Source organism: Larus michahellis, chromosome 4 (genome assembly GCF_964199755.1).
Source record: "Larus michahellis chromosome 4, bLarMic1.1, whole genome shotgun sequence".
NCBI classification, from domain to species: domain Eukaryota; kingdom Metazoa; phylum Chordata; class Aves; order Charadriiformes; family Laridae; genus Larus; species Larus michahellis.
In genome coordinates, this window is record NC_133899.1 from 24,786,622 (window position 1) to 24,814,610 (window position 27,989).

The 27,989-nt window shown below is 58.1% G+C and overlaps 1 protein-coding gene across 2 annotated transcripts; it reads right to left on the minus strand.

The window, feature by feature from the left end:
* Positions 1-6,314: 6,314 nt before the first annotated feature.
* On the minus strand, positions 6,315-27,827 carry FRMD6 (FERM domain containing 6). Of its 2 annotated transcripts, none has more exons than XM_074583547.1 (14): positions 27,707-27,827; positions 17,205-17,380; positions 16,391-16,481; positions 16,015-16,094; positions 15,130-15,206; positions 14,263-14,449; positions 12,621-12,776; positions 11,584-11,649; positions 11,414-11,482; positions 10,722-10,896; positions 9,349-9,684; positions 9,108-9,233; positions 8,243-8,334; positions 6,315-8,123 (listed from the first exon to the last, which is right to left on the minus strand). In XM_074583547.1, exons 2-14 carry the CDS (start codon positions 17,301-17,303, stop codon positions 7,839-7,841), a joined length of 1,839 nt encoding a protein of 612 aa, XP_074439648.1. In that variant the 5' UTR covers positions 17,304-17,380; positions 27,707-27,827; the 3' UTR covers positions 6,315-7,838. The 2 variants fall into 2 exon arrangements, with proteins under 2 accessions (XP_074439648.1, XP_074439647.1); XM_074583546.1 differs by having other exon boundaries at positions 6,321-8,123; positions 15,952-16,094.
* Positions 27,828-27,989: the final 162 nt, after the last annotated feature.

Sequence of the window (27,989 nt, forward strand, 5' to 3'; positions counted from 1 at the left end):
GCCTCCTGCCCCTCACCCTGCCCCAGGCCCTCTCCCTGCCTGCCCGTGCCCCTGTACCGGGCTCTGTCCCCCTCCCTGCCCCGATCCCTGCCCCAGGCCCTTCCGCAGCCCCTTGTCCCCTTTGCCTCACCCCCCCCGCCCCGCCCCTGCGCCCCACACATGCCACACACACCCACCCCACAACCCTCACACCCACTCACCCGCTGTACCCCCATCCTGCACCCCACACCCTCACCCTGCACCCCACAGCCCCCCTGCACCCATCCCATACCCTGCTCCCCACAGCCCCCTGCACCCCACATCCCCCTGCACCCCGCTCCGCACTCGGCACCCCACAGCCCCCCTGCACCCATCACATACCCTGCACCCCTCGCATACCTTGCACCCCATCCCACCACCTGCACGCTACACCCCCCCACATACCCTGCACAGGCTGAGAGAGCTGGGGGGGGTTCAGCCTGGAGAAGAGAAGGCTCCGCGGAGACCTTCCAGCCCCTTCCAGTCCCTAGAGGGGCTCCAGGAAAGCTGGGGAGGGACTCTGGATCAGGGAGGGGAGCCGTAGGATGAGGGGGAACGGTTTTAAGCTGAAAAAGGGGAGATTTAGATGAGATCTGAGGGAGAAATTCTTTGCTGTGAGGGTGGTGAGCCCCTGGCCCAGGTTGCCCAGAGAAGCTGTGGCTGCCCCATCCCTGGAGGGGTTCAAGGCCAGGCTGGACGGGGCTTGGAGCAACCTGGTCTGGTGGGAGGTGTCCCTGCCCAGGGCAGCGGGTGGCACTGGCTGATCTTTAAGGTCCCTTCCCACCCAAACCATTCTATGAAACACCCTGGGAGAGGGATGGGGATGGAGATGTGGGGCTGGGCCCCTCTGGAGTGGGGTATCCCCACCGCCCCCCTCCCCTGGCACCCTCGGCATCGCAGCAGAGCGGTGCCAGGGAGCATCCCGCGCCTTTTCTACGGGCTCTGAAAATAATTGCATGTTACCAGTGATTTCCCTTTGTCCTCCAAAAATAACCCTGGTCCTCAGTGAGGCGGGCGCTGACCGTCGGGCAGCTGCGGGTCTCGGTCCCTAACTGCTGATTACTGCCGACACCGGACATTTTTGGGGGCAGCTTAATTGCCTCATGCTGGAGGGAGGAGCACAAGGGAACGAGCGGCTTCTGGGAGGGGGGCTGCATCATCTGCTGCTAAGTATAGCCTCCAGATTTTATCCTCGGCCTATAAAAAAAAAAAAAATTTAAAAAAAAGTAATTTTCCTAAAACCAGATGTTGAGTCTTTTTTTTTTTCACACGAGAAAGCCAGCCCTGCCACCCTGGGGGGAGAGGGTCTCCCCTCCCTGTAGGCTCTGTTTAGCAAAAGCAAGTACCCCCAGCTACGCTGTTAAATTAACCCCCCTCCAATTGGCCCCCATTGCTCTCTGGGCCCTCCGTTGCTCCATCATCTCGCCGTGGGAGAGGTCCCCAGGGGGGGGAAAGGTCCTCCCGTTCCCAGCCCGGCGTGTCCCCAGGCAGCTTTGCACCCGCGCTGGCCTTTTCCCTGGGCTGCTCCCCCGGTACTGGCAGCTCTTCTGCTTCTCTGCCCTCCCCTTTCACGGATTTAAGCTTTCACCAAAAAAAAAAAAAAAAAAAAAAAAGAAAAAAGACTGCACTCAGGCCATTTCGTCTCTGGTCGCTCCACGTGCTGATTTTGCATCTCCCGCCGTCATTTCATGGCAGCCTGAAAGGTCCAAGAGTTGGGATTTGTAGGAAGACAACAGGGAAATGCCACTTTACGGAGCCAACTGCAAAAAGCGCTTTAAAAAAGGGAAACGTTGCAGTAGTGTCCTTATTTTTACATTACATTTTGCCGCCAGATCGAAACAGGCGGTGCGTTCGCCTGCTGTTAATGCAGTGACAGCTGTTCCCAGGCGGGTGCCTCCCAGAGCGTCCTCCTTTCATCAGCCCTTCCAAACCAGCATTGCTGGACGCACCCTTGGACATCACCCCAGTCAGGCACCAACCGCTAATTGGTGATAATTGCAAAAATACCCACGTGCCGGTGTCTCTTTAGGCCGGGGACCCCCTGCATCGTTGAACACAACACTTTTCGTTTAACACGGCATCGCGTGCCATAGAATCATAGAATGGTTTGGGCTGGAAGGGACCTTAAAGATCACCCGGTGCCACCCCCCTGCCCTGGGCAGGGACACCTCCCACCAGACCAGGTTGCTCCAAGCCCCGTCCAGCCTGGCCTTGAACACCTCCAGGGATGGGGCAGCCACAGCTTCTCTGGGCAACCTGGGCCAGGGGCTCACCACCCTCACAGCCAAGAATTTCTTCCTCGGATCTCATCTAAATCTCCCCTCTTCCAGATTAAAACCGTTCCCCCTCGTCCCATGGCTCCCCTCCCTGATCCAGAGTCCCTCCCCAGCTTTCCTGGAGCCCCTTTAGGGACTGGAAGGGGCTCTAAAGTCTCCCCGGAGCCTTCTCTTCTCCAGGCTGAACCCCCCCAGCTCTCTCGGCCTGTCCTCACAGCAGAGGGGCTCCAGCCCTCCCAGCATCTCCGGGGCCTCCTCTGGCCCTGCTCCAACAGCTTCATGTTTGGTTTGGAGGAGGGATGGTTGGCAAAGGTGGACAGGCTCCGGTATAGGTCCCAGGAATGCCCTGGGCTGCTGTAGCCCCGGCGGTCCCAGCGTTACCGTGGCACGTGGTCACATCCAGACCTGCAGGATGGTGGCACGTACTGGGAGGAACCACTCAGGACGCTTTACTGGTGCTGCTTCCTCATGGGAGGACAGGCTCTTCCTCATCTTCACACCTTCATCTTCTGCAGGAGATCAGGATTTTGCTGCTAACAACAGGGAGCTCATCCCATCAGACGGAGCAGACAGCCCTCATCTTCCTTCTCTCCCACTGCCAGCGCAGCAATTAGGAGCGAGAGGATAAATACAGTGAGGATCAAGAGATGCCCATGGCGCTGGGAAGGGGGACGCGGACAGGCTGTGGTTATTAGCGCCTCACACAGCAGCTTTCCCTGGCTGGAGGAAGGAGGTGCCAGGATCAACAAAGCTGGCAAAAATCAAGAAGAAAAGAGCCAGCTAATTATGTTCCGAGGCATTTAATTAACGCTTGTGGCATGGGAGACGGGAGGGTGGCCCTGGGTGTTGGAGAGGGAGAAGGCTGCAGCACAAACCCTCTATCAGACGCTGGAGAATCCACACCCTTCACCCAAAACCATCAACTTGGGAAAGAGAATATGAAGAGCCTCCCCTGCCCGCGTGCTGGCACGGAGCGGGGATTCGGGAAATCCTCACGGGGGGCTCGAAAGGAGGCGGCAGCTCCGCCGGCATCCCCTGGCTCGGCCCCAGCGGGATCCAGCTTGGGGTCACGTCTTTAATTAACAGGAGGGAGCTTCGTCCCGCGGGGAAACTCACCCCGGCGCTGCTCCCGACTACCCATCCCACCTTCTCCAAGCAGAGCCCACTCCAAGCAGAGAAGAAGGGAGAAAGGGGGATGAAAGGGATGGAGCGTGGCGGGCAGAGAATGGCCTCGCTCATCACACTGGTGACCACTGCCTCCCTCCTCGCCGTGCCGCAGGATGGCAGCAAATGCCACCGCTCGGGCTTGGGGGGGGGGGGAAACGGGACAGGGACAGGCCATGTCGTGTCCCCCCCCCTGCCCGCCGCAGTCCCCGCACCCCTGGGCTGTCACCATCACGGGGGAGCATTTTTGGTGGGGGGAGTCACTAGGAAAAAAACGAATCACACCTCGCTCAGCAGCCTGGCCCCCGGGGCCAGCGCAGGGATGCTGCGAGCCACGGGCTAACAGCCCATGGGGACGCTGGAGCCCGGGTGACACCCTGGGGTGGCCCCTGCTGCAAGCAGGGGGGTGCCGCAGCCCCGTGAAGCTCTGTGTCCCCGTTCCCCCCGTGACTTCCCACTGGGACTGTGGGGCCCAACCAGGACAGCAGCCACCGAGGAGGGGCAAAAAGCTGTACCCCAGAGCTGAGCCCCTCCAGCCCCTCCAGGCCGGGGACCGCCCCCCAACTTACCCAGGAGTGAGCTTTGAGCTGGCTAATACCTCTTAAAACAAAAAAACAAAACAAAAAAAAAAAATTGGGTTATAACAGATAGTTTGGAAAAAATTTGCTTAACACTGCGTAGAAATCAAAAAAGGAAGCTGAAAAATGGGAATTATTGAGAAAGGCTTAGAAAACAAGAGGGAGATCATTAAGCCACTGTATAAATCGATGATTCCCATTGGAAGGCTTTCTGTGCTGGTGGCCCGGGTGGAAAAAGAGTGTGGAAGGAAGGGTAAAGGGACAGAGAAGAGGATCAAACATACAGATGGATAGAAAGAGGGCAAGGAAGTAAACGCAGCAGCTTCTCTGTGAGGAACAACTGGATTTGGGCTCCCCGCCTTCGAAAAGAGAAAATAAAAAGAGAAATGACTGACGCCTAAAAAATTATCAGCCATCTAAGTGAATAGGAAACTGCTTTTTTTGTTTTTTTTTTTTTCTTTTTCAGCACAAGAACATCACATAAAACTATAGCTAGTGGATTCAAAACACAGGGACACACGGCTGGAGCCACCGGCATAGCACGGCTCCAAGGACCACAGGGACTCCCGTCTGCCACCCTCACTGCCACCCCCACCGTGTCCCCGGCTCCTTTCAGGAGCTTAACCCCACTGATGGCTCTCGCGGGTCCCCCCGCGCCCCCTCCCAACACAGGAGCGCTGGGACTGGATGCCGTTTTCATAGAAATCATCAAAAAACGGGACTGAAAGGATCAGCCCATCCATTCCCCCCGCCCCAAGGCAGGAATTGCTTTAACCTGCTCTCCGGAGCCAGGTGATGCTGGAGCAGAGAGCGCAACAAACATACCGTGTTCATTAAATCCATACACGTTTCATCACGCCGTTAAATTCATATGTGGTTTGTCCCTCATTTAGTTAAAATCTTACGCGTTTCATCACTCCCTTAAACCCGGGGAGCGTCTGAAATCGCCCAGAGTCAAAATAATGCAAACAACCGTCACTTTATTGTCATTTCCAGCCATACCGCAAAAGGCACACAACAAACTTCATTGGTACAAAATAATTTTCGCTGCGGGGTTTTGTTTTTGTTTTTTTTTTTTTTTTGTCGAGTTTTTTTTTCCTTGTGTGTGTTTTTTTTTTCTTTTTTTTTTTTTTAATTATTATTAATTATTTTTGTTTTGCAACACAGTCACCGGCCTCTCCCATCGCCCCGATGGGAAGATCCTTTCACAGAAAGGACTATTTCGTTCGTGCAGACGGATCACTCGTTATTGCAGGGGGAGCGGCAACAAAGGGCATGGCCACCCCAGTCCGTCCCCCGTGGGACCCACGCCCGCCACCCGCGGAATAAATGCCACTTCTGTGCGCCCCCCCCCAATCCCGGCTTGCCTGGTTCCGCTCCCACTTGCCCAGGGGTAAGCTCCATCGCAGCCCCCGGCATCGCTGCGACCTTGGCTTGGCCACTTCGGTCCACGTTCAGCTGCGGGATAACGGGGGGGGGGGCGGGGGGGGGCAAGAAATGGAGAGACCCTGGTCTAGCTGCCCCCCCTTTCCCCCATGCTTTTTGAACAGCATCGAGCATTTCTTTACACAGTTTTGCCCCCCTCCGGCTCCGTGTTTGAGCAGGGGAGCGGGAGAGGGTCCCACGGAGGGCACCCGGGGCCGGCTGGCGGAGGGGGTGCCATCGGGACCCCCCCCCCCTCCAGCTGGGTGCTGCCGCCCCGCTGCCTCGCAGGGGCTGGCACAGGGGACGAAACCCCCAGCATCTGGGGATGAATCGAGGGGATTTTCCTTCCCCGTACCAGCCCGTGAGGTCCCAGCACGGCAGACCCACGTCGATGGGGCGCACACCGAGCCCCCCCGCACCTCTCAAACCTGGCCATGGATGGGGGTGTGGAGGGGGGGGGGCGGAGGGGTCCGCTGCCAGCAACCCCCAGCATCCCAGCCTGGCGTGCGGTGCCCACTAGGGAGGCTTTTGGGGGGGGTTTGCTGGGGTCCCCCCAAAACCAGAGCACATAGCCCTGAACACCGCCTGCCCCCCACAGCATCCTTTCTTTAGGTGAGATAGATAAAAAGAGGTTTTGGGGGCCGGGGGGGGCCACCAGCCTCCTGCGCACCCTGCCGGCATTTGGCTACCTACATCATTTTCCCATGATATGCCACTGTCCCCCAGTAATGCTGGGGTGGGGGCACGCTGGTGCCGGTGCCACCGTCCCACAGCGCAGAGCCACGGCAGCGCCCGGCGGCCCCCCCCCCTCCCCGGCTACGGCAATAACACCCATTTTTTTTATTTTTTTTTTGCACCGTGCCAACAGCTACGCTCCTTTTCTTTTGGTACCAGCTCCCCCTTCTCAGTTCCCTCCCCCGACATTTCTTAGAAAAATAAGATTGTGCTTATTTATAAAATAATTGCTTTTTTTTTTTACTTTTTTTTTTTTTAAGAAAAGTTTCCAGTTTAAAAAAAAAAAAAAAAAAAGGTGGTATATCAAAATACGGCAAAACTTTGGCTGTCGATCGCTAAAACTCTTAATTAAAAATATCGACTAAAAAGGCATTGTGCTGTGAACATTAGCTGCTGTAATGCTTTAGCCTCCGGTACCGATGGGAAATATTCCACCTGGGCACGCACGCACCCTCCGAACCTCCCTTGGGGTTTTTTTTTTTCTAGCACGTCACCCCCATCCTTTAGGAGAACTAGTCGAGCTGCAAGAGATTGAAAAGCCACGTGAAAAGCCTTGGTAAAATACAAGGGAGATCGGATCGGGAAGAGCCACCCTTACAAGGCGGTCGCAGGACGTGTTCTTCTCAAGAGGGAAGTCTTATTTTCTCACCTTAACGCTTTGACAAAAATACACTTGTTTGTATGGTGGATGGAAGAAGAGAGGCAGATCCTTTGTATAAATGGTACTTTAGAGCAGAGGGAAAATGCAAATGGGTCTATAAGATCCAGACATATATAAACATACATACCTCAATATATTTATATATGCAATCTCTACGTATTCAAAGTTCGGGATGCATTATTGCAATATCCTTGCAGGTGACCTATTCTTTTCCATCCTCCTTTGCTTTTGGTTTTCTTGGGTGGGGTGTGTTTTTTTTGTTGGGTTTTGGGTTTTTTTTTTTGGTTTTGGGGTTTTTTCTCTTAAAGGAAGAAAAAAACCCAAGTTTCAAAACAGCTCCGGAGGTCCCAGCCGCCGTCCACCTCGCTGGGACCGCTCTGGCTTGACCTCCAGCACGTGTTTTTTGGAAGAACTGGGATGATGCTCTGCCCCAGCAGGCGCTGCCCGTGCCTTCCTCCATGGTACATCACCCATGGCCGGAGATCCCCGGCTGGTTATTGCTTAATTCTCCCTCCCCATACTGGCCTTTAGGGTTATTTACATTTCTTTGGCTTGACTTGAACGCAACAGTCTGGCACTTTCTCTCCAGTGGCCCCCAAGCCACCGCCGGAGCCACCGGCAGCGCTGAGGATGGGGGCGAGGAGGAGAAGACCTCGCCACGAGGCAATGAGAAAACATGGGTTGGCTTCTGCTAGCTCCAACAAATTGCGCTTCTCCCAGTCCAAATAAGACAACTTGTGTTTGGCACAAACTCATCCGGAGGAGGAAGGATGCTGAGGGGCCGCCGGCGGGACTCTGCCATGCCCGGGGTTCTCCATCCCACCCGCCACTGGGGTGATCCTCCGAGTGCCATGGTTTCCATGGCCTCAGTTTGCAGGGAGCGGTGGGGGACAAGGTGCTGTTGATGGCCCCCGATGAAGGGCAGAGAGCCCCAGCCTCCCCACCGAGGGCGGGCAGCCGGTCCTGCCTCCCCCGCGGCCCTCAGACAACGAATTCGGGGACTTCGTCGTGGGTGAGATCCAATGAGAAGTACTTGCTGGTTCTTTTGACAGGGAAGGTCTCCTGGATGTTGATGCACTGCTGGGCCAAGCAGCCGTTGCAGTAGAGGCCTTCCTCCTCCAGCCCGTGGGCGCAGCCGAAGGTGTAGCTCTGGGCCGTGTCCTGGCAGAGGTTGGCCAACTGCAAGAAGTCCTTCTGGTAGAGCCGAATGTCATCCAGGCTCAGGCTGTGCCGGTCCGTCGACGTCTTCGGTTTCCTACACGTCGTCTGGGCAAAGCAGAGAGGGGGCTCAGGACCCACCGGGGAGCCAAGGGGGTTAGGGAAACCCAAACCCCCAGTGCCAGCACGGCTTTGAGCTTCTCCAAAGCCCCACCAGTGCCACATACCTGGGGTAAGGAGTCGGTGCTCTGCCCTCGCAGTTTCACCACCGTCTCCGAGGAGCTGGAGGTGGAGGAGCTGATCTCTTTAACAATTAGCCCTGCACGGGGGAGAGAGGAAGAGGAGGGTGCGAAGGTTATTTCGAAGCTTCTCAGCTCTCTTGGGAGCCTCCTATCCCTGGGGGCTTGCTCTTGCTTTGGGGTGAAGGCACCCTCAGCTCAATAGGGTGCCTTTAGAGTCATAGAATCATCAAGTGGATTCTACTGGAATTGGAAGGGACCTTTCAGAACAATGAGTCCAACCATCAACCCAACACTGCCAAACCCACCACTACCCCATGTCCCTCAGCACCACGTCTGCCTGGCTTTTAAATACCTCCAGGGATGGCGACTCCACCACTTCCCTGGGCAGCCTGTTCCAATGTTTGACAACCCTTTTGGTGAAGCAATTTTTCCTAATATCCATCCTAAACCTCCCCTGGCGCAACTTGAGGCCGTTTCCTCTCATCCTGTCACCTGTTCCTTGGGAGAAGAGACCAACTTCCCCCTTGCTACAACCTCCGTTGCCCATGGGCAGGTCCTGCCATCGTCCCCTGGTATCTCCAAACATCCCGGCACGCCTGGGCACCCCGCCCCTGTGCCACGGGACAGCTGCAGGGAGCATCAGCCCTGCTCCGAGTAAAACCTGCACCTTTCTTGGGCAACACCTTCTTTTTAGAGCTTCACCAAATTTACCCCATCTCTCCTTCAACCCAGTGAGAAAATGGCTTTTCCCAGCGTCCCAAATGGACACTTTGGGATAATTGCTCTCTGCTGAACCCCAAAGGTGTGATTGATATCGGGGAACTGGAAATAAAAGCGGCCGCTGCCTTACCCGAGTGCCCGTTGAACTTGCGCGAGAGCAGCATGTCCTCCGTGATGTAGACGCACATGTCGGGGCTCACCTCCATCTCGCCAGCCTGCTCCAGCTCCCGGGGGTCATCCACCAGCATCTCGATTTCTGCAGGCGGGGAGAAGGTGGGACGAGTCATTGATGTGCACCTCCTGAGCACCCTCCAACCCCAAATACTTGCTGGGACCCAAGCTGGAAAGCCCACGCTCAGCTGGTGTCTCACCATCGTCCTGGGAGTCCTCCTCCAGCCGGTCCTTCCCACCGCTCTCCACCCCAGAGGTGTGGGAGCTGCCGTGGCTGGTCATGGAGCTGCAGGTCTTCAGCTTGTGGTGGGCGCTGGTGCCCGAGAAGCCGTCCTCAGGCCCCATCTCCCTGGGCTTGGGGTCGGTCTCGATGCCCGAGGTGTGGGAGCTGCTGTGGCTGGCGGTGGAGTGCCGGGAGAGGCGCTTGTGCCGGATGCTGCCGGCACTGCTGCCGCTGGCCCGCGAGCGCTTCTCCAGCTGCTCCATGTCCAGGTCCAGGGTGTCGCTGATGTAGGACTCGCGGTACTGCTTCTTCTCTGCAAGGCCAGCGGCACGCCGTCACCATATAGCAGCCTGCACCCCAACCCGCCCGGGGTGTCCTTCTCCCTCCCGGTGTCTCCCCCCAGCACCCAGGGGCACGGTCACCCCAAGCCCAGCGGGGTGGGACATCAGATCAGGAGCCAGCCCTGTCCCAGTGGCATTTGGGAGTGGGGAGCCTCAAACCTGCTCTGCCACCCCTAGAAAGGAGGAGGAGGAGGAGGAGGAAGAAGAAAATGTGGAGGAGGAGGGAAAAAAAGAAGAGGAGGAAGATGATGACCATGAGGAGGGAAAAGATGAGGAGGAAGAAGAGGAGGAAAAAGAGGGGGAAGAAGATGAGGAGGACAAGGAGCCATAAGAAGAGAAGGAGAACAAGGAGGAGGAAGAAGAGGAGGAGGAAGATGAGGAAGACAAAGAGGAGGAAGAAGATGAGGATGAGGAGAAGAAGAAGGGGAGGAAAAAGAGGAGGAAGAAGAGGAAGGAGAGGAGGAGGAGCAAGAAGAGAAGGAAGAGGAGGAGGAGGATGAGAAGCAAGACAAGGAGGAGGCAGAAGAGGAGAAGGAAGAGGTGGAGGAGGAAGAGGAGGAAGAAGATGAGGAGGAGGAGGGGAAAGAGGAAGATGAAGAGGGGAAGAAAGAAGACGAGGAGGAAGATCTTACATTTGCACAAGGCCTTTCTGAGCTTGGAGATGGGACGCAGGGCACTGGGAAGAACTGCATTAGGGCACTGGGAAGAACTGCATTGAGGCACTGGGAGCAACTGGGCCATCAGGGGCTGCCATGGGGCTTGTGCCCACCCCATAGCAGCCGGCGGGGGGGAGGTCTGTGGGCACCCAGCACAGCCAGGAGAGGGTCTGACTGTCAGGCAGGGCCAGGGTGCCCCAACGCACGGTCAAGGGGGACGTGGGGATGGCCACCCCCCGCCATGCTCCCAGCCACGGGGTTGGCACAAGGACCAGGCAAGGACAAGGACAGGGAGAAAAGCTGAGTGGGAGCCCAGCATGGGCAATATTTGCCCCCTGGGTGGGGGCACCTACCCTCGTTCTCCTCCAGCTTGCGGACCTGGCGCAGGACGGGCTGCAGGTTCATGTAGAGCCGGTGGCTGCTGCTGAGCAGCTGGAGGAGATGGCGGGAGCGCAGTGGGCAGCCTGTGTAGTAGATGAGCTTCCTGGCAGAGGGCAGCCCATCCGGCAGGATCTCAAACTTCTTGCCCTGTGTGGGAGAGGGAGAACGTCAGCCCCGGAGAGAAAAGTACTCTCGTCGTTACCCAGTCCTGCTGCAGCCCACCTAAAGGGGCTCCAGGAAAGCTGGGGAGGGACTCTGGATCAGGGAGGGGAGCCATAGGACGAGGGGGAATGGTTTTACACTGATAGAGGGCAGATTGAGATGAGATCTGAGGAAGAAATTCATTATGAGGGTGGTGAGCCCCTGGCCCAGGTTGCCCAGAGAAGCTGTGGCTGCCCCATCCCTGGAGGTGTTCAAGGCCAGGTTGGACGGGGCTTGGAGCAACCTGGGCTGGTGGGAGGTGTCCCTGCCCAGGGCAGGGGGTGGAACCAGATGATCTTTAAGGTCCCTCCCAACCCAAACCATTCTGTGATTCTATGATTCTATGTTACTATGATTCTATTAACCCCCCAGCTTGAGGTCTGTGCGACACCACCCCATGGCCAAATCAGAGCCCAAGAGCGACACGGGCAGAGCCGCTCTGCCTGGGGACGGTGGCACTCACCACGAACACCAGTTTCCCCACGTTTGTCCAGGGGAAGTCGTAGAGCAGCTGCTTTTCTTCATCCAAGTTCTGTAAGAAGAGGAGGGACGGTCTCAGCTGAGGATGCCGCGGTGGGCAGGAAGCCGAGCCTGGAGCCGAGCCCAAACCCGAGCCCTCCCTCAGCCGCTTACCTGGAAGATCTGGATGCCCCGTGTCGTCAGCCCCAGCGTCAGCGAGGCTTCCACCTCCCTTTTGTCCTAAGGAGAAAAAAATAATAAAGCAGAGATGCTTTTAAATACCCAATTTGCAGCACGAAGTGGACAAATCTGCCCCCTGGCCCAGGTATTGTCCTCTAACCACCCCACCTCCCACACAACGACAGCCGCGGGCGGCAGGTGCCACATTAATCATGGGATCATTTAGGTTGGAAAAGACCCTTAAGATGGTCAAGCCCAACTGTTTAATTAATGATGCACACGCACACTGCCTGGTGGCATCCTCTAGTCTCACCCCCAGGCACCTGTCCCCTCCCCACCACCCCCCCCCCACTGCCCAGAAACACCCCAGCGTAAGGGTCTGGAAAAGGAGTTTAACCTCAGAAAATAAGGAAGGGTTTTCAGAAACGGAGCTGGGGCGCTTTGACGCTTCAGCCCAACCTGCCCCATCACTGGCACAGAGCGGGTGACAGCGGGGCAGAGCAGGTGACGGTGGGGCAGCCCACCCTGCCTGCAGCAGCATGGGTGGCACCGGCCACTCACGCGGCCACTGTCCCCCACGCACATCTCCCTGGGGGGCTGGAAAGAAGGATTTATGATTTTTTTTACAGCCCTTTTTAACAGCCCTTGCCCTGCTCAGCTGCTCTCCGTACTTGCCCGTTCCCCGTGTTCTCCCAAAGGCAAACTTCTCTTTAATTTAAGGATGCTACAAAACGGGTTGCGATGCACCAGCTCCCAGCAAATAAATCTCTTTGCTGGGAAAAAAACCCCAAAACCCAGCATATATTTCTTAGGAGGGAGAGGGATACTAAAAAAATAAGACCCCAGAAACCTCTCGCCTCTCCGTTAACTTGTAGAAAATTGGCAAGACTACAAAAAGCTGCATTTCTGCTCCAGCCAGCGAGCGCCCATTCGAAAGCGCAGCTCTTCCCAAAAATACCTTCGGAATTGCTCGGCGGTTCCTCCTTGCATTTAAAAAGCAGCCCCGACTCCAAAAGCCAGCCGGGGCTCACCTTGTACAACCTGTAGTAGTGCACGGCCACGTCGTCCAGCCGGACGGCCTCCTTGATGTACTTGAGATGGGCTTCGGAGGCCGTCAGGGCAAACTGATCCTTGTGCATGTTGGGGACGTGCTTGAGGATGTAGTCCTTGCCCCTCTTGGCAACCACCTGTTTGGAAGAGAGGAGAAGCTGGTCCAGGGGAGCTGCTCCGTGCTCACCAGCTCCCGGCACTCCCGGGCAGCGGCGATGGCCAGGGAAAAGGGAAATGGGAGCAATACGCTCCATTTTACAGCCGCAAGCCAAAAGAAAACTAATACAGCAGCCAACAACCTCTCGCCCCCAGGATCTCCCACTGGGAAGGGCACGTTTGCTCCATGTGCCCACCCCATGGAGCTCATGCCAGCGGCGATGCCCGGTCCAAGGCAGGGAGAGCCAGGGACAAGGTCCCGGCGTAGCTGGGGACACGGCCCCCGGGGCCACTGCTCCTCAGTGACACACACAACAAAAAGAGAAGCTGGCAGATTTGGAGCCCCTCTGCTGTGAGGACAGGCTGAGAGAGCTGGGGGGGTTCAGCCTGGAGAAGAGAAGGCTCCGCGGAGACCTTCCAGCCCCTTCCAGTCCCTAAAGGGGCTCCAGGAAAGCTGGGGAGGGACTCTGGATCAGGGAGGGGAGCCATGGGACGAGGGGGAATGGTTTTAATCTGGAAGAGGGAAGATTTAGATGAGATCTGAGGAAGAAATTCTTGGCTGTGAGGGTGGTGGGCCCCTGGCCCAGGTTGCCCAGAGAGGTGGGAGATGCCCCGTCCCTGGGAACATTCCAAGCCAGGTTGGACGGGGCTCTGAGCAACCTGATCTAGTCGAAGATGTCCCTGCTCGTAGCAGGGGGTTGGACTAGGTGGCCTTTAAAGGTCCCTTCCCACCCAAACCATTCCATGATTCTACAAGTCTCTCCGCTGGCAGCCCGGACTGCAGGGAACCACGTTCGGCTGTTTGGGGTCTAAGGGCACATCACACGTGGCTGCGCAGCCCCTCGCCGCTCCTCTCTAATTAATAATTACCTCTCCGGTAACAGACTGACTTGCGTTTGGGTACCCCACGGAGGCTGGCACCAGTCCTCACTGCGGGGAGGGGGTGTCCCTGCCGAAGGTGGGGTCCCAGCTGGGACCTGCCATACGGGACCGGTCCCTGCTCTGCTCCTGTGCAATGTCATTGGGATGGCATCGCCCCAGCGCCCAGCTCTGCCTGCCGCTCCGAGGTGCCTGTCACCCTGTGCCCTGCCTCAGCTTCCCTCCAGGACTATCCCAGGAGCTGCCTACACCTGTGGCCGCTGTCAGCATGGAGGACATCAGTTCCCAAAGGGCTGCAAAGCCCGAGGCGGTGCACCTCAGGATGGCGGGGAGACGCCGCTGTGGCACGTGGCATGTGGGGAAGCGCCTGTGAGCATCCCTGCAGCCGCTCCAGCCACCCCACCGACCCCAACCCTCCCTTCCCGCAGCTATTTGCAGCCCTGCAGTTGTCCGAAGCTATCAACAACTGGGAATAAGCTGGAAATGGGGAGGCAGCGGGAGCGCCGGCCGCCCGGGAAGCCTCCGAGCAGCCCAGCATCATCGGGTTCGCACGTGGTTAGAGCGGGGACCATCTGGCGGGACACTTACCCAGGCAGGGAAATAGGCTTCGGGCTCAAAGTACTTCCCGTAGTGCTTGCTGCGCTTGAAGTCGCCCAGGTCGGCTTGGAGGGCGAAGGCGGTGAGGAGGAAATAGGCTTCCTCCCGCAGGACGCACTGCGAGTGCAGCACTTGCTTCCGCAGGTGCCAGTAGTAGTAGTAACGTGCCGTCCGGTCGCTGCGGGGGGAGCGGAGGAGAGAGGGGAGGAGAGGGGAGCCCGCGGGACACCCACCCATGACCCAGACCAGGGGGTGGGAGACAATTCCAGCCCCTTCCTCCCGGTGCGGAGCTCTTTCCGAGGGAACAGTGCTGGGTGCCGAGCCGGTTGCCCCCTTTTCCTCTTCGCTAAAGCCGGGGCTCCCATTTCAGGCTGGGCTCAAACGTCCAGCCAGTGCCTCCCGCAGGTGGAATACACCCCCCTCCCTGGGCAAAAAGCATCCCTGCGTGGCTGCAGGTGCCACCACGTTCCCAAGCACCCAAACCCCTGAAAATAAGTTTTTCCCGCAAACGGGACCTGAAGTTCCCACCCCGCCACAGGCACACGTGTGAATTAAAATCAGGCTGGGCCAAAGGGTTAAGCTGTGACAAAACCCTAAACGCCACATCCCCAGCGCCTCAAAAGGCTCTGTCATCGCTGGCTGGGAGCAGTGTAGCCACCTGCCCCTGGTACCCGGCCACAAACGGCCCCCACAGAAGGGAGGAGCATCCAACCCACAGCATCCCGAGGCTGCGCAGCCCCAGGAGCGGTGCCCAAGCCAGGGGCACCCTGCGGTGCTCCCCCACTAGCCCCTGGCCCCCTGCGTGGGGGTGCCCACCGCCCTGGGGATGGAGTTGGGGCGGGGGGGGGTGCACCCTACCTGATCAGCCTGCCGTTCTCCACATAGTACTGCACTCGGAAGTGGATGATCATGGGGGGGCCAAACTGGTCAATCCCCTGGAACAGAGGAGATATTCAGGGCTCCTGCAGATACCCCGGCATCGCGCCCTGGCCCCTTGCCTCGGGGTCCGTCACGGCCACCCCCTTGCCCTCCACGGGGTGAAAGCCACAGGGAAAAGTTCCCTCCTTAACGCTAATTGCCCTTTTTTCCTGAATTAGGGCTTGACACCCATTTCCCACGCCACCCCCCTCCCCAGTATGCTGAAACACGAAGGGGATTTGGATTTAAAGAAGCAGGCGGCTGGGTTTGAGACACACACGCCTCCCCTCCAGGGGTCTGCAGCCCCCCACCACCACTGTCCCTCTCCAGCCTGTCACCCACCAGTCCCCATCTCAGTGCCAGCACCAGAGCCTTCGCACCAACGCCCCCCGGCATGTTGCACTGAGATAATTAAAAGGTGCTTTGGCGGGGGCCAGGGCGGGGGGCGGAACCCCAAATGCTTGATTTTAGACACCGGAAGAAAGGGACACCTTCAAAATTCTGCTGATTGTAAGAAATAAAGAAGGAAAAAAAATCACAGCTCCAATGCGGGGGAGCGTGGAGGACTTGTCCCCAGCCAGGGCACGTGGTGGCACTCGGGGTGACAGCCATCAGGCATCGTCCCAAAAGGGATTCATTCCTTTTGCACTCCTGACCGCCCCCCCCTCCTCCCCCCACCCCAAGCCCCGCACTGGCCAACAGCCCAAGTGCCACCCCCCTCTGCCGCCCCCTCCAGCTGCGTTCCCGTGTCCTGGAAGTGACCTGCGATGGGGACAGAGGTGGCCTTACTGCCGTCAGCTCTCCATGCAAGACCTCACCGCTGACCTTGCTGGCCTCCTTCTTCCACTCCTTGGGGCAGTACTTGTAGAGTTTCTGGGCCAGGTCCATGTACACGTGCTCATTGTCTGACAGAGGTGGGACAGAGGTGGCATCAGCATCCCCCTGCGTGTCCCCCTGCACCCCGCCAAGCCCTGCCTCGGCCCCCGCCCCGACCCATCGGTGGGTGGTACTGTGAGGGGGGGGGAGGTTCATAACCTCCTCGTCACCAAACGAGAGGCCACCAAAGGGTTGGGTAAATTTGCGCCCATCTTTGGGCAAACAGGCACCCCCTGCCTGGTGGCATCATGCCTCGCCGCGCCGTGATGGCATCATGCTGGACCGGCCATGGGCACCGAACCCACGGCATAAAGCCCTGACTTACTCTGGATGACGCTGAGCCCGAAGAGGTGACAGTCCTTCAGCCTCAGGAGGTCACACACCTGCACCAGTAACTCGTGGCACAAAATCTTCACCTGCAAAAAGACCCCCACCTGTGGTCCCCGCTGCATCTGTGGCCAGCCGAGCACAGGGCAGGTGGCACCGAACCCCCCGCTGGCTCCCCAAGGGGGACTGGGGGGGTGACAGGCTGCGCTGCAGGGCGCATTTTTCCATGGAAGTCCCCAAAAGCAGGGTCCCACCCTGGGGTGCAGGAGCAGAGCTCTCCCCTGGGGATGGGATACTCGGGGACCACAGGGCAGGTCGAAAGCAGCGGCTGGTGGTGGACACCTCACGGCAACCAGCCCGGTGCCACGGAGATGGCTTTGGGGGCAGAAAACAGAATATTGGGTGGCGGGGGAATTAAAAAAATATGAAATACGTTGAATAACAGAGCTAAATCCTCCTCCTGTTTATTCGCTGGGGTACAGGAGGCCGGAAGGCCATCCCCAGTGGGTGCACGGAGTGAGGACCGGAGGAGGAAGGACTGCCCGCTCCTCACTGTGCCGCCCCGGGGGATGGCATACGGCAGGTCACACACCCAAAACCACGGCGCTGTCGGCAGCACACAGAGCCAAGAAGAAGCAGGAGAGCGTAAAAACGCTGCCACAGCCTTCAGGGGAATAACTCGCCTGCATCTCTCGGCAGAAAGATAGCAGGCAGGCTCAGAATTAAAAGCAGAGCTTGGAAATGCAGCCGGTTGCACGCCCCCAGGTGTGATGAACACGTCGGTGCTCAGGGAGTTTCCATGGCCCCCTTACGTTGATGATGATGTTGAGGGAGTCGTCATTGGGGAGGAAGATGCAAACGCTGCGGCGGTCCTGCATGACTCTGTTGTTGTGGAAGGTCAGTTTGTTCATCGTGGTCCGGGCTCGGGGCGGGCGGTGGGCACCTCACCGACGGGCCGGGGCGGCCTCGGTCCCCGTGGGTGCCATCCCTGTGGGCGAGAGGGAGGGGGTTCAGCTCCAACGAACGGCACCCCCGGCTTCCCGCACCCCGATCCGGGCATCCTTCCCACCCATCACCACAGCAGGGTGTCCCCCGAAACCCCCCTGAGAGCACCCCACCGCGGCCACCCTGCATCCCAGCCCCGGCGCCGCGGTCAGGGCAGCGCAGGATCGCAGCCGTGCCCAAAGAAAAACCAAACCCCTGAGCCAGCAGTTTTATTCTCCCGGCTTGGGTTCAGAAAAAAACCTCAAGGAAAGACTTTCCTGGCATAATTAAAAAAAAAAAAAAAAAAGTCTATCTGCTGGGAATAGCCAGAGAGGAGCGGCACGGCGGCTTGGGGGAGGAGGGGGTTTGTTGCCAGCAGCAGAAAGGCAAGGGGACAGTGCCGGGTCCCATGGCAGGACTCCCACGTCCCTTTCAGCATCGTTCTCCCCATCTGTAGCGCTTTATGGGGGTTAAATAAAACAACCCAAGCGCTAACAGTGATTTGCAGATGGGAATTGCCGTCTCCTGACATTTCCCAGCGTTCACCTAAATCCATACTGGGGCCGAGGGGGGTGAATCCATCCCGGCACTAACCCCAGGCAATTCTTATTTTCAAGGGCAAAAACTCCTTAAGCCCTTTTTACCCCACGGCCCTCCCCAGGGACACAAACGCACGCATGACACCACGAGCACCAATCTTTAAACCCTAAACCAGTTCCCCCTTTTTCTGACCCGCGGATTTACAGCTGGCACCGAGGACAGTATCGTGTCTCCCACTTCGCTAAATATTTGCTTTGGTCTAAATGAAAATGCCTTTAGCTTCCGAACCAGGTTCACTTGCATATTCATACAGCGGGGGAAAAAAAGTGCTTGGAGGTGACTTTGTGTCAGGTGGTTCCTGGGGTTTGGCAGAAGCTGGGAAATCGGGAGGTGGTGCCCTCCCGCCACTCTGGGCTTGCAGCGCCGAGGCCCCGCGCAGCCGTGCGTTGCACCCACGCGTTGTGGTGGGGCAGCGTGGCCGTGCATTGCATCCGTGTATCACAGACGTGCATCGCGGCCCGGCCATGCATTGCATCTATGCGTTGCATCCATGCATTGTGGTGTCCATCATGGCCGTGCACTGCATCTACGCATCGTGGTGTCCATCATGGCCATGCATTGCATCTATGCATTGTGGTGTCCATCACGGCCATGCATTGCATCCATGTATCACAGACGTGCATTGCGGCCATGCATTGCATCTATGCGTTGCATCCATGCATTGTGGTGTCCATCATGGCCATGCATTGCATCCATGTATCACAGACGTGCATTGCGGCCATGCATTGCATCTATGCGTTGCATCCATGCATTGTGGTGTCCATCATGGCCATGCATTCCATCCATGTATCACAGACGTGCATTGCGGCCATGCATTGCATCTATGCGTTGCATCCATGCATTGTGGTGTCCATCATGGCCATGCATTGCATCCATGCATTGTGGTGTCTATCAGGGCCATGCATTGCATCTACGCATTGCATCCATGCATTGTGGTGTCCATCATGGCCATGCATTGCTTCCATGTATCACAAACGTGCATCACGGCCATGCATTGCATCTACGCATTGCATCCATGCATTGTGGTGTCCATCATGGCCATGCATTCCATCCATGTATCACAGACGTGCATTGCGGCCATGCATTGCATCTATGCGTTGCATCCATGCATTGTGGTGTCCATCATGGCCATGCATTGCATCCATGCATTGTGGTGTCTATCAGGGCCATGCATTGCATCTACGCATTGCATCCATGCATTGTGGTGTCCATCATGGCCATGCATTGCTTCCATGTATCACAAACGTGCATCACGGCCATGCATTGCATCTACGCATTGCATCCATGCATTGTGGTGTCCATCATGGCCATGCATTGCTTCCATGTATCACAAACGTGCATCACGGCCATGCATTGCATCTACGCATTGCATCCATGCATTGTGGTGTCCATCAGGGCCATGCACTGCACCCATGCACTGCTCCCATGCATTGTGGTGGTGCATTGTGGCCATGCATCGCAGCTGCACGTTGTATCCATGCATTGTGGCCATGCATTGCATCTGTGCATTGCATTCGTGCATTGTGGCCATGCGTTGCACCCATGCATCGTGGCTGTGCATTGCAGCTGTGCATCGTGGCCATGCACTGCCTCTATGCACTGCACCTGTGCATTGCACCCATGCATTCTGGCTACGCATCATGGCCATGTGTTGCATCTACGCACCGCATCTATGCATCGTGGCCATGCATCGCAGCCATGCATCACAGCTGTGCGTTGCATCCATGCATCGTGGCCACATATTGCATCTGTGCATCACATTCATGCATTGCAGTTGTGCATCATGGCCACACACTGCAACTCTGCATTGCATTTGTGCATTGTGGCTGTGCATTGCACCTGTGCATCACAGCCATGCACTGCACCCATGCATTGTGGTGTCCATCACAGCCAAGCATTGCATCTATGCATTGCATCCATGCATTGTGGTGGTGCATTGTGGCCATGCATCGTGGCTGTGCATTGTAGCCATGCATCGTGCCATGCATTGCACCTGTGCATTACATTTGTGCATCGTGGCCATGCATCGTGGCCACGCATTGCATCTGTGCATTGCATCTGTGCATTGTGGCCATGCATCAGGGCTGTGCCTTGCATCCATGCATTATAGTCATGCATCGCATCTGGGCATCGCATCTGGGCACCACGGCCATGCACTGCACGTGTACATCGTGGCCGTGCATTGCATCCCTGCATCCCGGCTGCGCATCGCAGCCATGCCCGGACATGATTGATCCCAACCAGGAGCAAACACGGCAGGCGGCGGACGGGTTGGTTTCAAGGTTCATTAAAAATCCCAGCAGCGGTGAACAAAACGGGGCTGAAGGTATTTGGCAAACGCCCTGGCCCCGGCCGGGCGCCCAGCAGCTCCCGTGCACCAACATGGGGCTGGGCGTGAAACGACTCGTACAGGCCGTGGCAGGGAGGGTGCCGCGTCCCCGGCAAAGCAGCCGTGCCCCCAGGCACCCTCCAGCACCCTTTGCACCCAGCTCCCACCCAAAGCTCTCCTGCCAACCCAACGGGAGCACCAGAGCCCCTCTGCTGCGAGGACAAGCTGGGAGAGTTAGGGGGGTTCAGCCTGGAGAAGGCTCCGGGGAGACCTTCCAGCCCCTTCCAGTCCCTAAAGGGGCTCCAGGAAAGCTGGGGAGGTACTCTGGATCAGGGAGGGGAGCAATAGGACGAGGGGGAATGGTTTTAAACTGAAAGAGCGGAGATTTAGGTGAGATCTGAGGAAGAAATTTTTAATTATGAGGGTGGTGAGCCCCTGGCCCAGGTTGCCCAGAGAAGCTGTGGCTGCCCCATCCCTGGAGGTGTTCAAGGCCAGGTTGGACGGGGCTTGGAGCAACCTGGGCTGGTGGGAGGTGTCCCTGCCCAGGGCAGGGGGGTGGAATGCGATGGTCCCTTCCAGCCCAAACCATTCTATGATCCTCCCCACACAGCCGGCTCAGAACTACAGCCACAGGCACAAACCACCCCCAATTTATTGGTAAACCCATCACCAGGAGGTTATTCTCTGCTTCCAGCACCGCAGCATCCCTGACACAGGAACGTGCCAGGAGCAGCCGGTGGGGAACGGGTCCCTCCTCGGCCACAGCCTCTGCACCAAGCCCTGCCCACGGCAGGATCCCCCCAGGAAAACACCTTCTTAAGAGCACTTGGAAATGAAAGCAAGTCTTCAGGGCGCCGGCAAAAACCCCGGTGTCTCAGCCCATCAGCTCCCTGCCTCCAAACCGCCCTTACGAACCAGGCAGGGGCTGGGCATCGGGCCCCACCACGCAGCTTCTGTGTCCCTTGGGAGAGCTTCCCCACATTCATCCCCTCAGCAGTCAATATATTTACTCCTTGTCCCACAGCCTCAACCGGTCCCTGAGCATCAGGGATTAAAACACATAAGCAGGCATCAGAGGAGCACGGGCATCGCGCGGCTCGGAGCCGGAGCCAAAGAAAACATGTTCCCCGAGAGCAGCTCCACAGGACCCTACCTCCGAGAGCAAGCAAAACACCAGAGGGGAAAAAAAAAACCAAAACCAACACTTATATTTTGGTATTGCTATAGAAAATGCTCAAGTCCCTGCTGCTGAATGATAACAGCCCATCAGATGGTCACAGAGGGGTGGCCGGTGGCTTTGCGAGACCCCCTCAGCTCCGGGATCTCACGCCAGGGCTCTGCCAGCCCCTCTGTGAGCTGGAGAGGCGGCAGATTGAGCAAAACAGGCACAAAAAGGCCTTTTCCAAGGGGATGCGCCTCCAGCAGCCTCCACCAGACGCCGGCAAATTCTTTCCGAGCATCTGCAGCTCATTGCCACAATGTCAGCTTTGATTCCCTGGGACCCCGCGCCGCTGCCCTCGCCCGGCGGCTCCAGCTCTGAAGTGAGAGCCGACATGAGGCACCAACATGCCCGGCTCCGAGCTGGAAAGAGCCTGGATTGCAGGGAGAGTCCCCCTGGAATGCCGTGCTGGGGACACACGCACAAATCACCCCACGATCCAAGGGAGAATCTCAACCCCAGGCAGTTTGGCAAGGGGTTTTCCATCCAGAGAGCTGGAAAAAACACGGGGAATAAAGACTCGGGCATGGATCAGCATTAACAGCGCCGCGATATCCCGGTCTTCCAGCTGCGCTTTCCCTGCTATAGGGAAAAAAAGCATTAAAACTCCATAGGAATGCACTGCAAACCCCTTATGTGCCTTGTAACTTCAGGGCTCCTCGGCAAAAATTCCTTGATCCAACGTATTTTTCAGGCCAGGCTGCCGGAATCCCGTCTCCCCCTCCCTCGTACCGACGCCAGGGGATAAACCCCGTGGCAAAACTCTGCCGTAGATAAAAACATCAGGCCATAAACCTGCCGGCTTGGAAAAAGCAGCTCGGGCCGTGGCTGCTGACTCGGCGGGGGATTTATCCGGCACGGGGGCTGGCAAACACGGCCGAGGGCAAGCGGAGGGAGGTTGGGCCTGGTGGAGGCGGAGGTGCCGGAGCAACGTGCCAGGCTCTCAGAGGAAATATAAATTTGGATGCAATTCCAGGGTCGGGGATTTAACATCGCTTGAACTTGCCGGCTGAGGTTGGGGGGGGGTGTTTCTTCCAAAGACACAAGCGCGCAGCTCCCGCGCACACCAAGCGAGGCTGTGTAGCGTGTGTGTGTCCCCCCCCTCACCACGCATTTAATTACAATTAAAAGAAGCGCCTGATTACCGCGTCCATCGTTTTGGGTCAAGTTTGTACCCCCACGGTACCCACCGGCCCATCATGGGTGCCGACCGTTCCACCCAGCTGCGACCCCCCCCCCCGCCCCTTTCTCCATCACCCAAATCCACCTCCCCTTGCCAAAAATAGCCATTTATTAACAAATTCCGCCCCATCAGCCACCAAACCCAGGCTTTCGTCCTGACCACCCCAGGGGCGAGGGAAGGGATTCGGCACGGGACCCGCACGTAGGCACGGGCCGTCCCGCAGCCAGAGGCTGCCCCAAGTGCCGAGCGAGACGGGAAGATGAATTCACGGGGCAGGAATTTCTTGTTTTTAAAGAGTTTGGAGTGGGTTTTACCCCACATCACAGGGCGCAGGTATGCGCGAGCTGTTATTACAAGTTTTAAGGCCGTCACTTAACGCCAGCCTCTACCAACCCAAAAGCCAGATTAACTCCTGCTTGCGGTCACCCCCGTAATTAAAATCGTCTCCCAATTCTTCATGAACTCAACAGTTTCCTCATAATGAAGGGAGGCAGATGAAAGAGACCTTCACTGGGAAAAAGGGCTCGGTTATAAATATTACATTACTTCATTCCACCACAAAAGTTATTTGGCTGCTGGAAACTCAGCCTGGGCAGCCGGGGGCCGGCCCCACCAGCCCCGGCAATGCCCCCGAGTGCTGGAGGGGTCCAAAAAGCCTCAGCAAGGAAGGTTCACCACCCCATCAGTTCGCCTGTCTCCATCTCCTCTTCCTCCCCTTTGCTTGCTGCAATGGGACAACACCAAGGGGCAGAAGGGGTGTTGGGGACACCCGAGGACGGCCTCAAAGGGCCGAGACAGAGACCATTATTCCATTTTTGGGATAAGGGCCCTTCTGTCCCCTCCTATTTGCATCGCAGCTGCAGTCGCAGCCAGCGCTGGGGACGAGCCCCGCGGGACGTGGCATCAGGGCATGGGGACACACAGGCAGAGGTGGAAATCGCACCCCCTGCCCGTCCTTCTGCCATGCACGGAGACAAATCCGGCCTGGAAGCGCTGATTTTTTCCATCCCCACGGCATAGCCATGCCAGGCCTCTTCCTTCCCTTACTTTGGTGCACTAAAAAATAAATACAGCCGCCCGGCCCCCGCCGAGGATGCGCACGGCAATGGATTTCACTGGCAGAGGCTCCAGCAAGGGAGGGACGGCGCCTGCCGCCTTCCTCTTCCCTCTTCTGCTATTGAACCAGCCCCTTCCATTTTATTTCCTTCCGGAAAACTTCGCCGCCAGCCTTCGGGATTAGAGCAATATCTGCTACAAGCACCCAGTTGCATCAAGACTGGGTTGGGGGGGGGTGGGGGGGATCGTTCTAGGACACCCCACGTCCCCATCCTGCCTCCGGATCCTGTCCCCCCACGTTTCCAGGGGCTTTAGGGACCATCCCCCAGCATCACCAGCAACAAGCCCAAATTTCCCAACTGCTCCAGGGACCGCAGGCATCGCTCCGAAGGATGCGGGTGGAGGTGAAGCATCGCTTTTGCTCCCCGCTCGGTGGGCAGGCTGAGCCCATGCTACCAGCGGCATCCCTAAATCCCTTGGGATTCAGCCCTGGGCCTTGGCTGCAGGATCCCTGGACCACAAAGCAGCTGGAAGTGTCACTGTCACCATCCCGCATCCCCACGCCGCAGAAAGCACAGCCCCGAGTTTCCAAACCATGGATATTCCTGTTTAATAACCCCCCCTAAAGATGCTCCAGCCATGGGCAAACCCTTTCCTTCCCAGGGGAAAGCATTTTTGGGGAACCTCGTCCCCAGCAGCCCGCTCCCGGACGTGGGATCAGTGCCCAAACCCATCCGTGCTCCGGGAAACACGCTTTATGCACATGGGGAGGGAAAAAAAAGGATGCGCAGCCCAGCCGAGAGCCCCCAAACCAGCTCCATTTTACGCTGAAACGCACATAACCGCGTCTGGACCATCCAGAGTCCCCCCCAGCACCCGGCATCCTCACCTCCAGCTCCAAATCCGGCAAAACGAAGCCAAACCAAGTTACTTTTTTTTGAATCCTGCAGCGGGCAGAGGGGGATTTGTCTCCCTCTCCGGTTCTCCGGAGCTCCTCGGCCACGCCAGAGCCTCCGTAAACTTCCCTGCCCCAGCAGCCAGGGGAGAAAAGCTTTTTTTTTTTTTCCCCCCCCCCCTCCCCGGTTTGTTTGAAAAATATCCTAAGCCTGATTTCCAAACTGGGGGGCGGGGGGGGAAGGCATAAAAGTCAATTAAGAAGCAGGCAGCTATTTCAACCACCGCCATCGTTTGTGTACTCCATCTGGAGTCCAAAGGCTGCTCGTTTTTCTTTTTTTTTCTTTTTATTTTTTTTTTAGCAGGAGGGAGCTGACATCATCTTAATTTGAAATTCACATTTATTTTTACATCTGGTCTGAATTAATCTTTTTCAGTGTACTGACTTTCATGTAATGGAATAATTGCTTACAGACTCGGGGTTTAAAGAGCACTGAATAAACCCAGTTTAAAAAAAGAAAGCCCTTTACCAAACGAGAGTAAAAAGCCAGCACCTCTCACCGAACCCCGATACGCCTTCGGGACTGGGAGTTTTCAATGAAACACCACCGTTTTTAAGCAAGACAGCTCTAATTAATCCCCGCTCTATCCAAGGATCGGAGAGGGCGAGCGAGCTCCGTGGAAAAACACGGCCACAAACCAGCCCCGGGAATTAGGCAGACCGGGAAAGCTCCGTGTGCCCAGCTCCAGCAGCGCCACGCCGAAGCATCCCTGGAAAAGCCGAGTTGGGTTTAGAGGGAAAAACATCCTCGTGAGCAGGGAAAAAAAGCGGATTCAGACCACAAGATGACAGGAAAGGTGGCGGGGGGACGGGGGCACAGCGGGGGTGGGCTTTACTCCCCCGTGTGAATCAAAGGAGATGGGAATATCAAGCATGGTCCTGGGAAACCTCAGCTCCATCCTGGGAAACCCGATTTCCTTGCCGCCACGAGGGCACGATGTCAGTGAAAGCCCAATTTAAGAGCTGCGGGGGTTTATCCTCACCACTTCCAGAACCTGGCGGGGATTCGCATTCCCAGTGGGAAACATGGAGAAGACCATTAGTGGCACTACCAGGTACCGGCTTGCGCCCATGGGTGAGTGAGGCCTATGGGCAAGAAAGTCCCACAGGTGACTGTGACCCAGAAACATGGATGAGAGGACCCACGGGTGATGGGACCAACAGATGATGGGACCCACGGGTGAGGGATCCTATGGACAAGCATGACCCATGGCCAAGGGGACCCATGAGTGAACGCAACCCAAGGAAAAGAGATCTCACAGAGAAGAGGACCCACAGGTGAGGGGACCCACTGCCAAGTATGGCCCATGGGCAAAGGGACCCACTGGTGAGTGTGACCCATGGGTGATGGGACCCATGGGTGAGTGTGACCCATAAGCAAGGGGGTCCCACAGGCAAGGGGACGCATTGGCACACGTGACGCAGGGCCAAGGGGTCCTGAAGGCGAAGGGGACCCGTGGGCGAGTGTGACCCAGGGGTGATGGGACCTATGGGTGAGTGTGACCCTTAAGCAAGAGGTCCCACAGGCGAGGGGACATGTGGGCAAGTGTGACCCAGGGCCGAGGGGTCCTGCAGGCGAAGGGACCCATGGGCAAGTCTGACCCAGGGGTGAGTGATCTGTGAGTGAGTGTGACCCACGGGTAAGAGTTATCCATAGACAAGGGGACCCATGGGCATGGTGACCCATGGGTGAGCGTGAGGTATGGGTGATGGGACCCATGGGCAAGCGTGACCCATGAGGAAGGGGTCCCACGGGCAAGGGGAAGTGTGGGCCAGCGTGAGCCAGGGGTGAGGAGTCCTGCAGGCCAGAGGACTTGTGGGCAAAGCAGCCCACTGGTGAGTGTGAGGGGTCCTAGGGGCAAGGGGACTTATGGGTGAGTATGACCCACAAGCAAGGAGTTCCACGGGCAAGGGAACCTGTGGACAAGTGTGACCCATTAGCATGAGTCTCATGGCTGAGGGGATCCACGGACGAGTGTGACCCACGAGCGAGGAGTCCCAAAGGTGAGGGAACCCCTGGCTGTGTGTGTGACCCACAAGTGAGGGGTCCCATGGGTGAGGGGCTCCGTGGGCAAGTGTAACCCATGAGCGAGGAGTCCCACGGGCAAGGGGAGCCATGGGCAAGTGTGACCCACAAGCGAGGAGTCCCAAAGGTGAGGGGACCCACAGGTGAGTGTGACCCACAAGCGAGGGGAGCCGTGGGCAAGTGTGACCCACAAGCGAGGAGTCCCAAAGGTGAGGGGACCCACAGGTGAGTGTGACCCACAAGCGAGGGGAGCCGTGGGCAAGTGTGACCCATGAGCGAGGAGTCCCAAAGGTGAGGGGACCCATGGGTGAGTGTGACTCACAGGCCAGGGGTCCCATGGACGAGGGGGCCCGTGGGCAAGAGTGACCCACGAGCGAGGGGAGCCGTGGGCAAGTGTGATCCACGGGTGAGGCGTCCCAAAGGTGTGGGGTCCCATGGACGAGGGGACCCGTGGGCAAGTGTGACCCACGAGCGAGGGGAGCTGTGGGCGAGGGGACCCGTGGGCGAGTGCGACCCAAGGCAAGGGGTCCCGCCGACGAGGGGACCGAAGGCGAGTGTGACCCCGGCGGTTCGCCGAGCCCGCGGGCGAGTGACCGGCGGGGCCGCGGCCGCGGCGGGGGCGGGGGCGGTCGGTCCGGCCGCTGCTCGCCCTCAGCCCCCGGCGGGCGGGCGGAGGAAATGACTCGCATTCCTGCAGCCGGAGCCTCTCGCACTTCTCCGGCACCAACTCATCATCCCCGGAGCGCAACAAGCAGCCCCGCCGGGCTCCCCCCTGCTCCACCGACCCCGCCGCGCCGAGCCCACCCGCGGCCAGCCCCGTCGTGGGGACCCGAGCCGGGTCGGGAGCTCGGCATCTCCACCGAACCGAACCGAGCGGAGCCGAGCCGAGCGGAGCGGAGCCGAGCCGAGCCGAGCCGAGCCGGACCAGGAGCGCGGTGCGGGGGCGGCGGACGCGCACCTACCTGCGGCGCCCGGGACCGCCGTGCCGAGCCCTGCCGTGCCGTTCCCAGCCGTTCCGTGCCGTTCCCAGCCGTTCTGAAGCCGTGCCGAGCCCAGCCCAACCCGCCGCCCCCGCCCCTTCCCGGGCCGCACCGCCCCGAGCAGCACCGGCGCCGCCCCCCGTCGGAGCGCGGGCCCCGGGACAGGCGGGGATGGGGAGGGGGGGACGGACACAGCGGGCAGCCCCGGGGAGGGGGCACGAAGGGCCCCCGGGGACCCCAGCGTTTGGCCCGGAGGGGGCGCGGG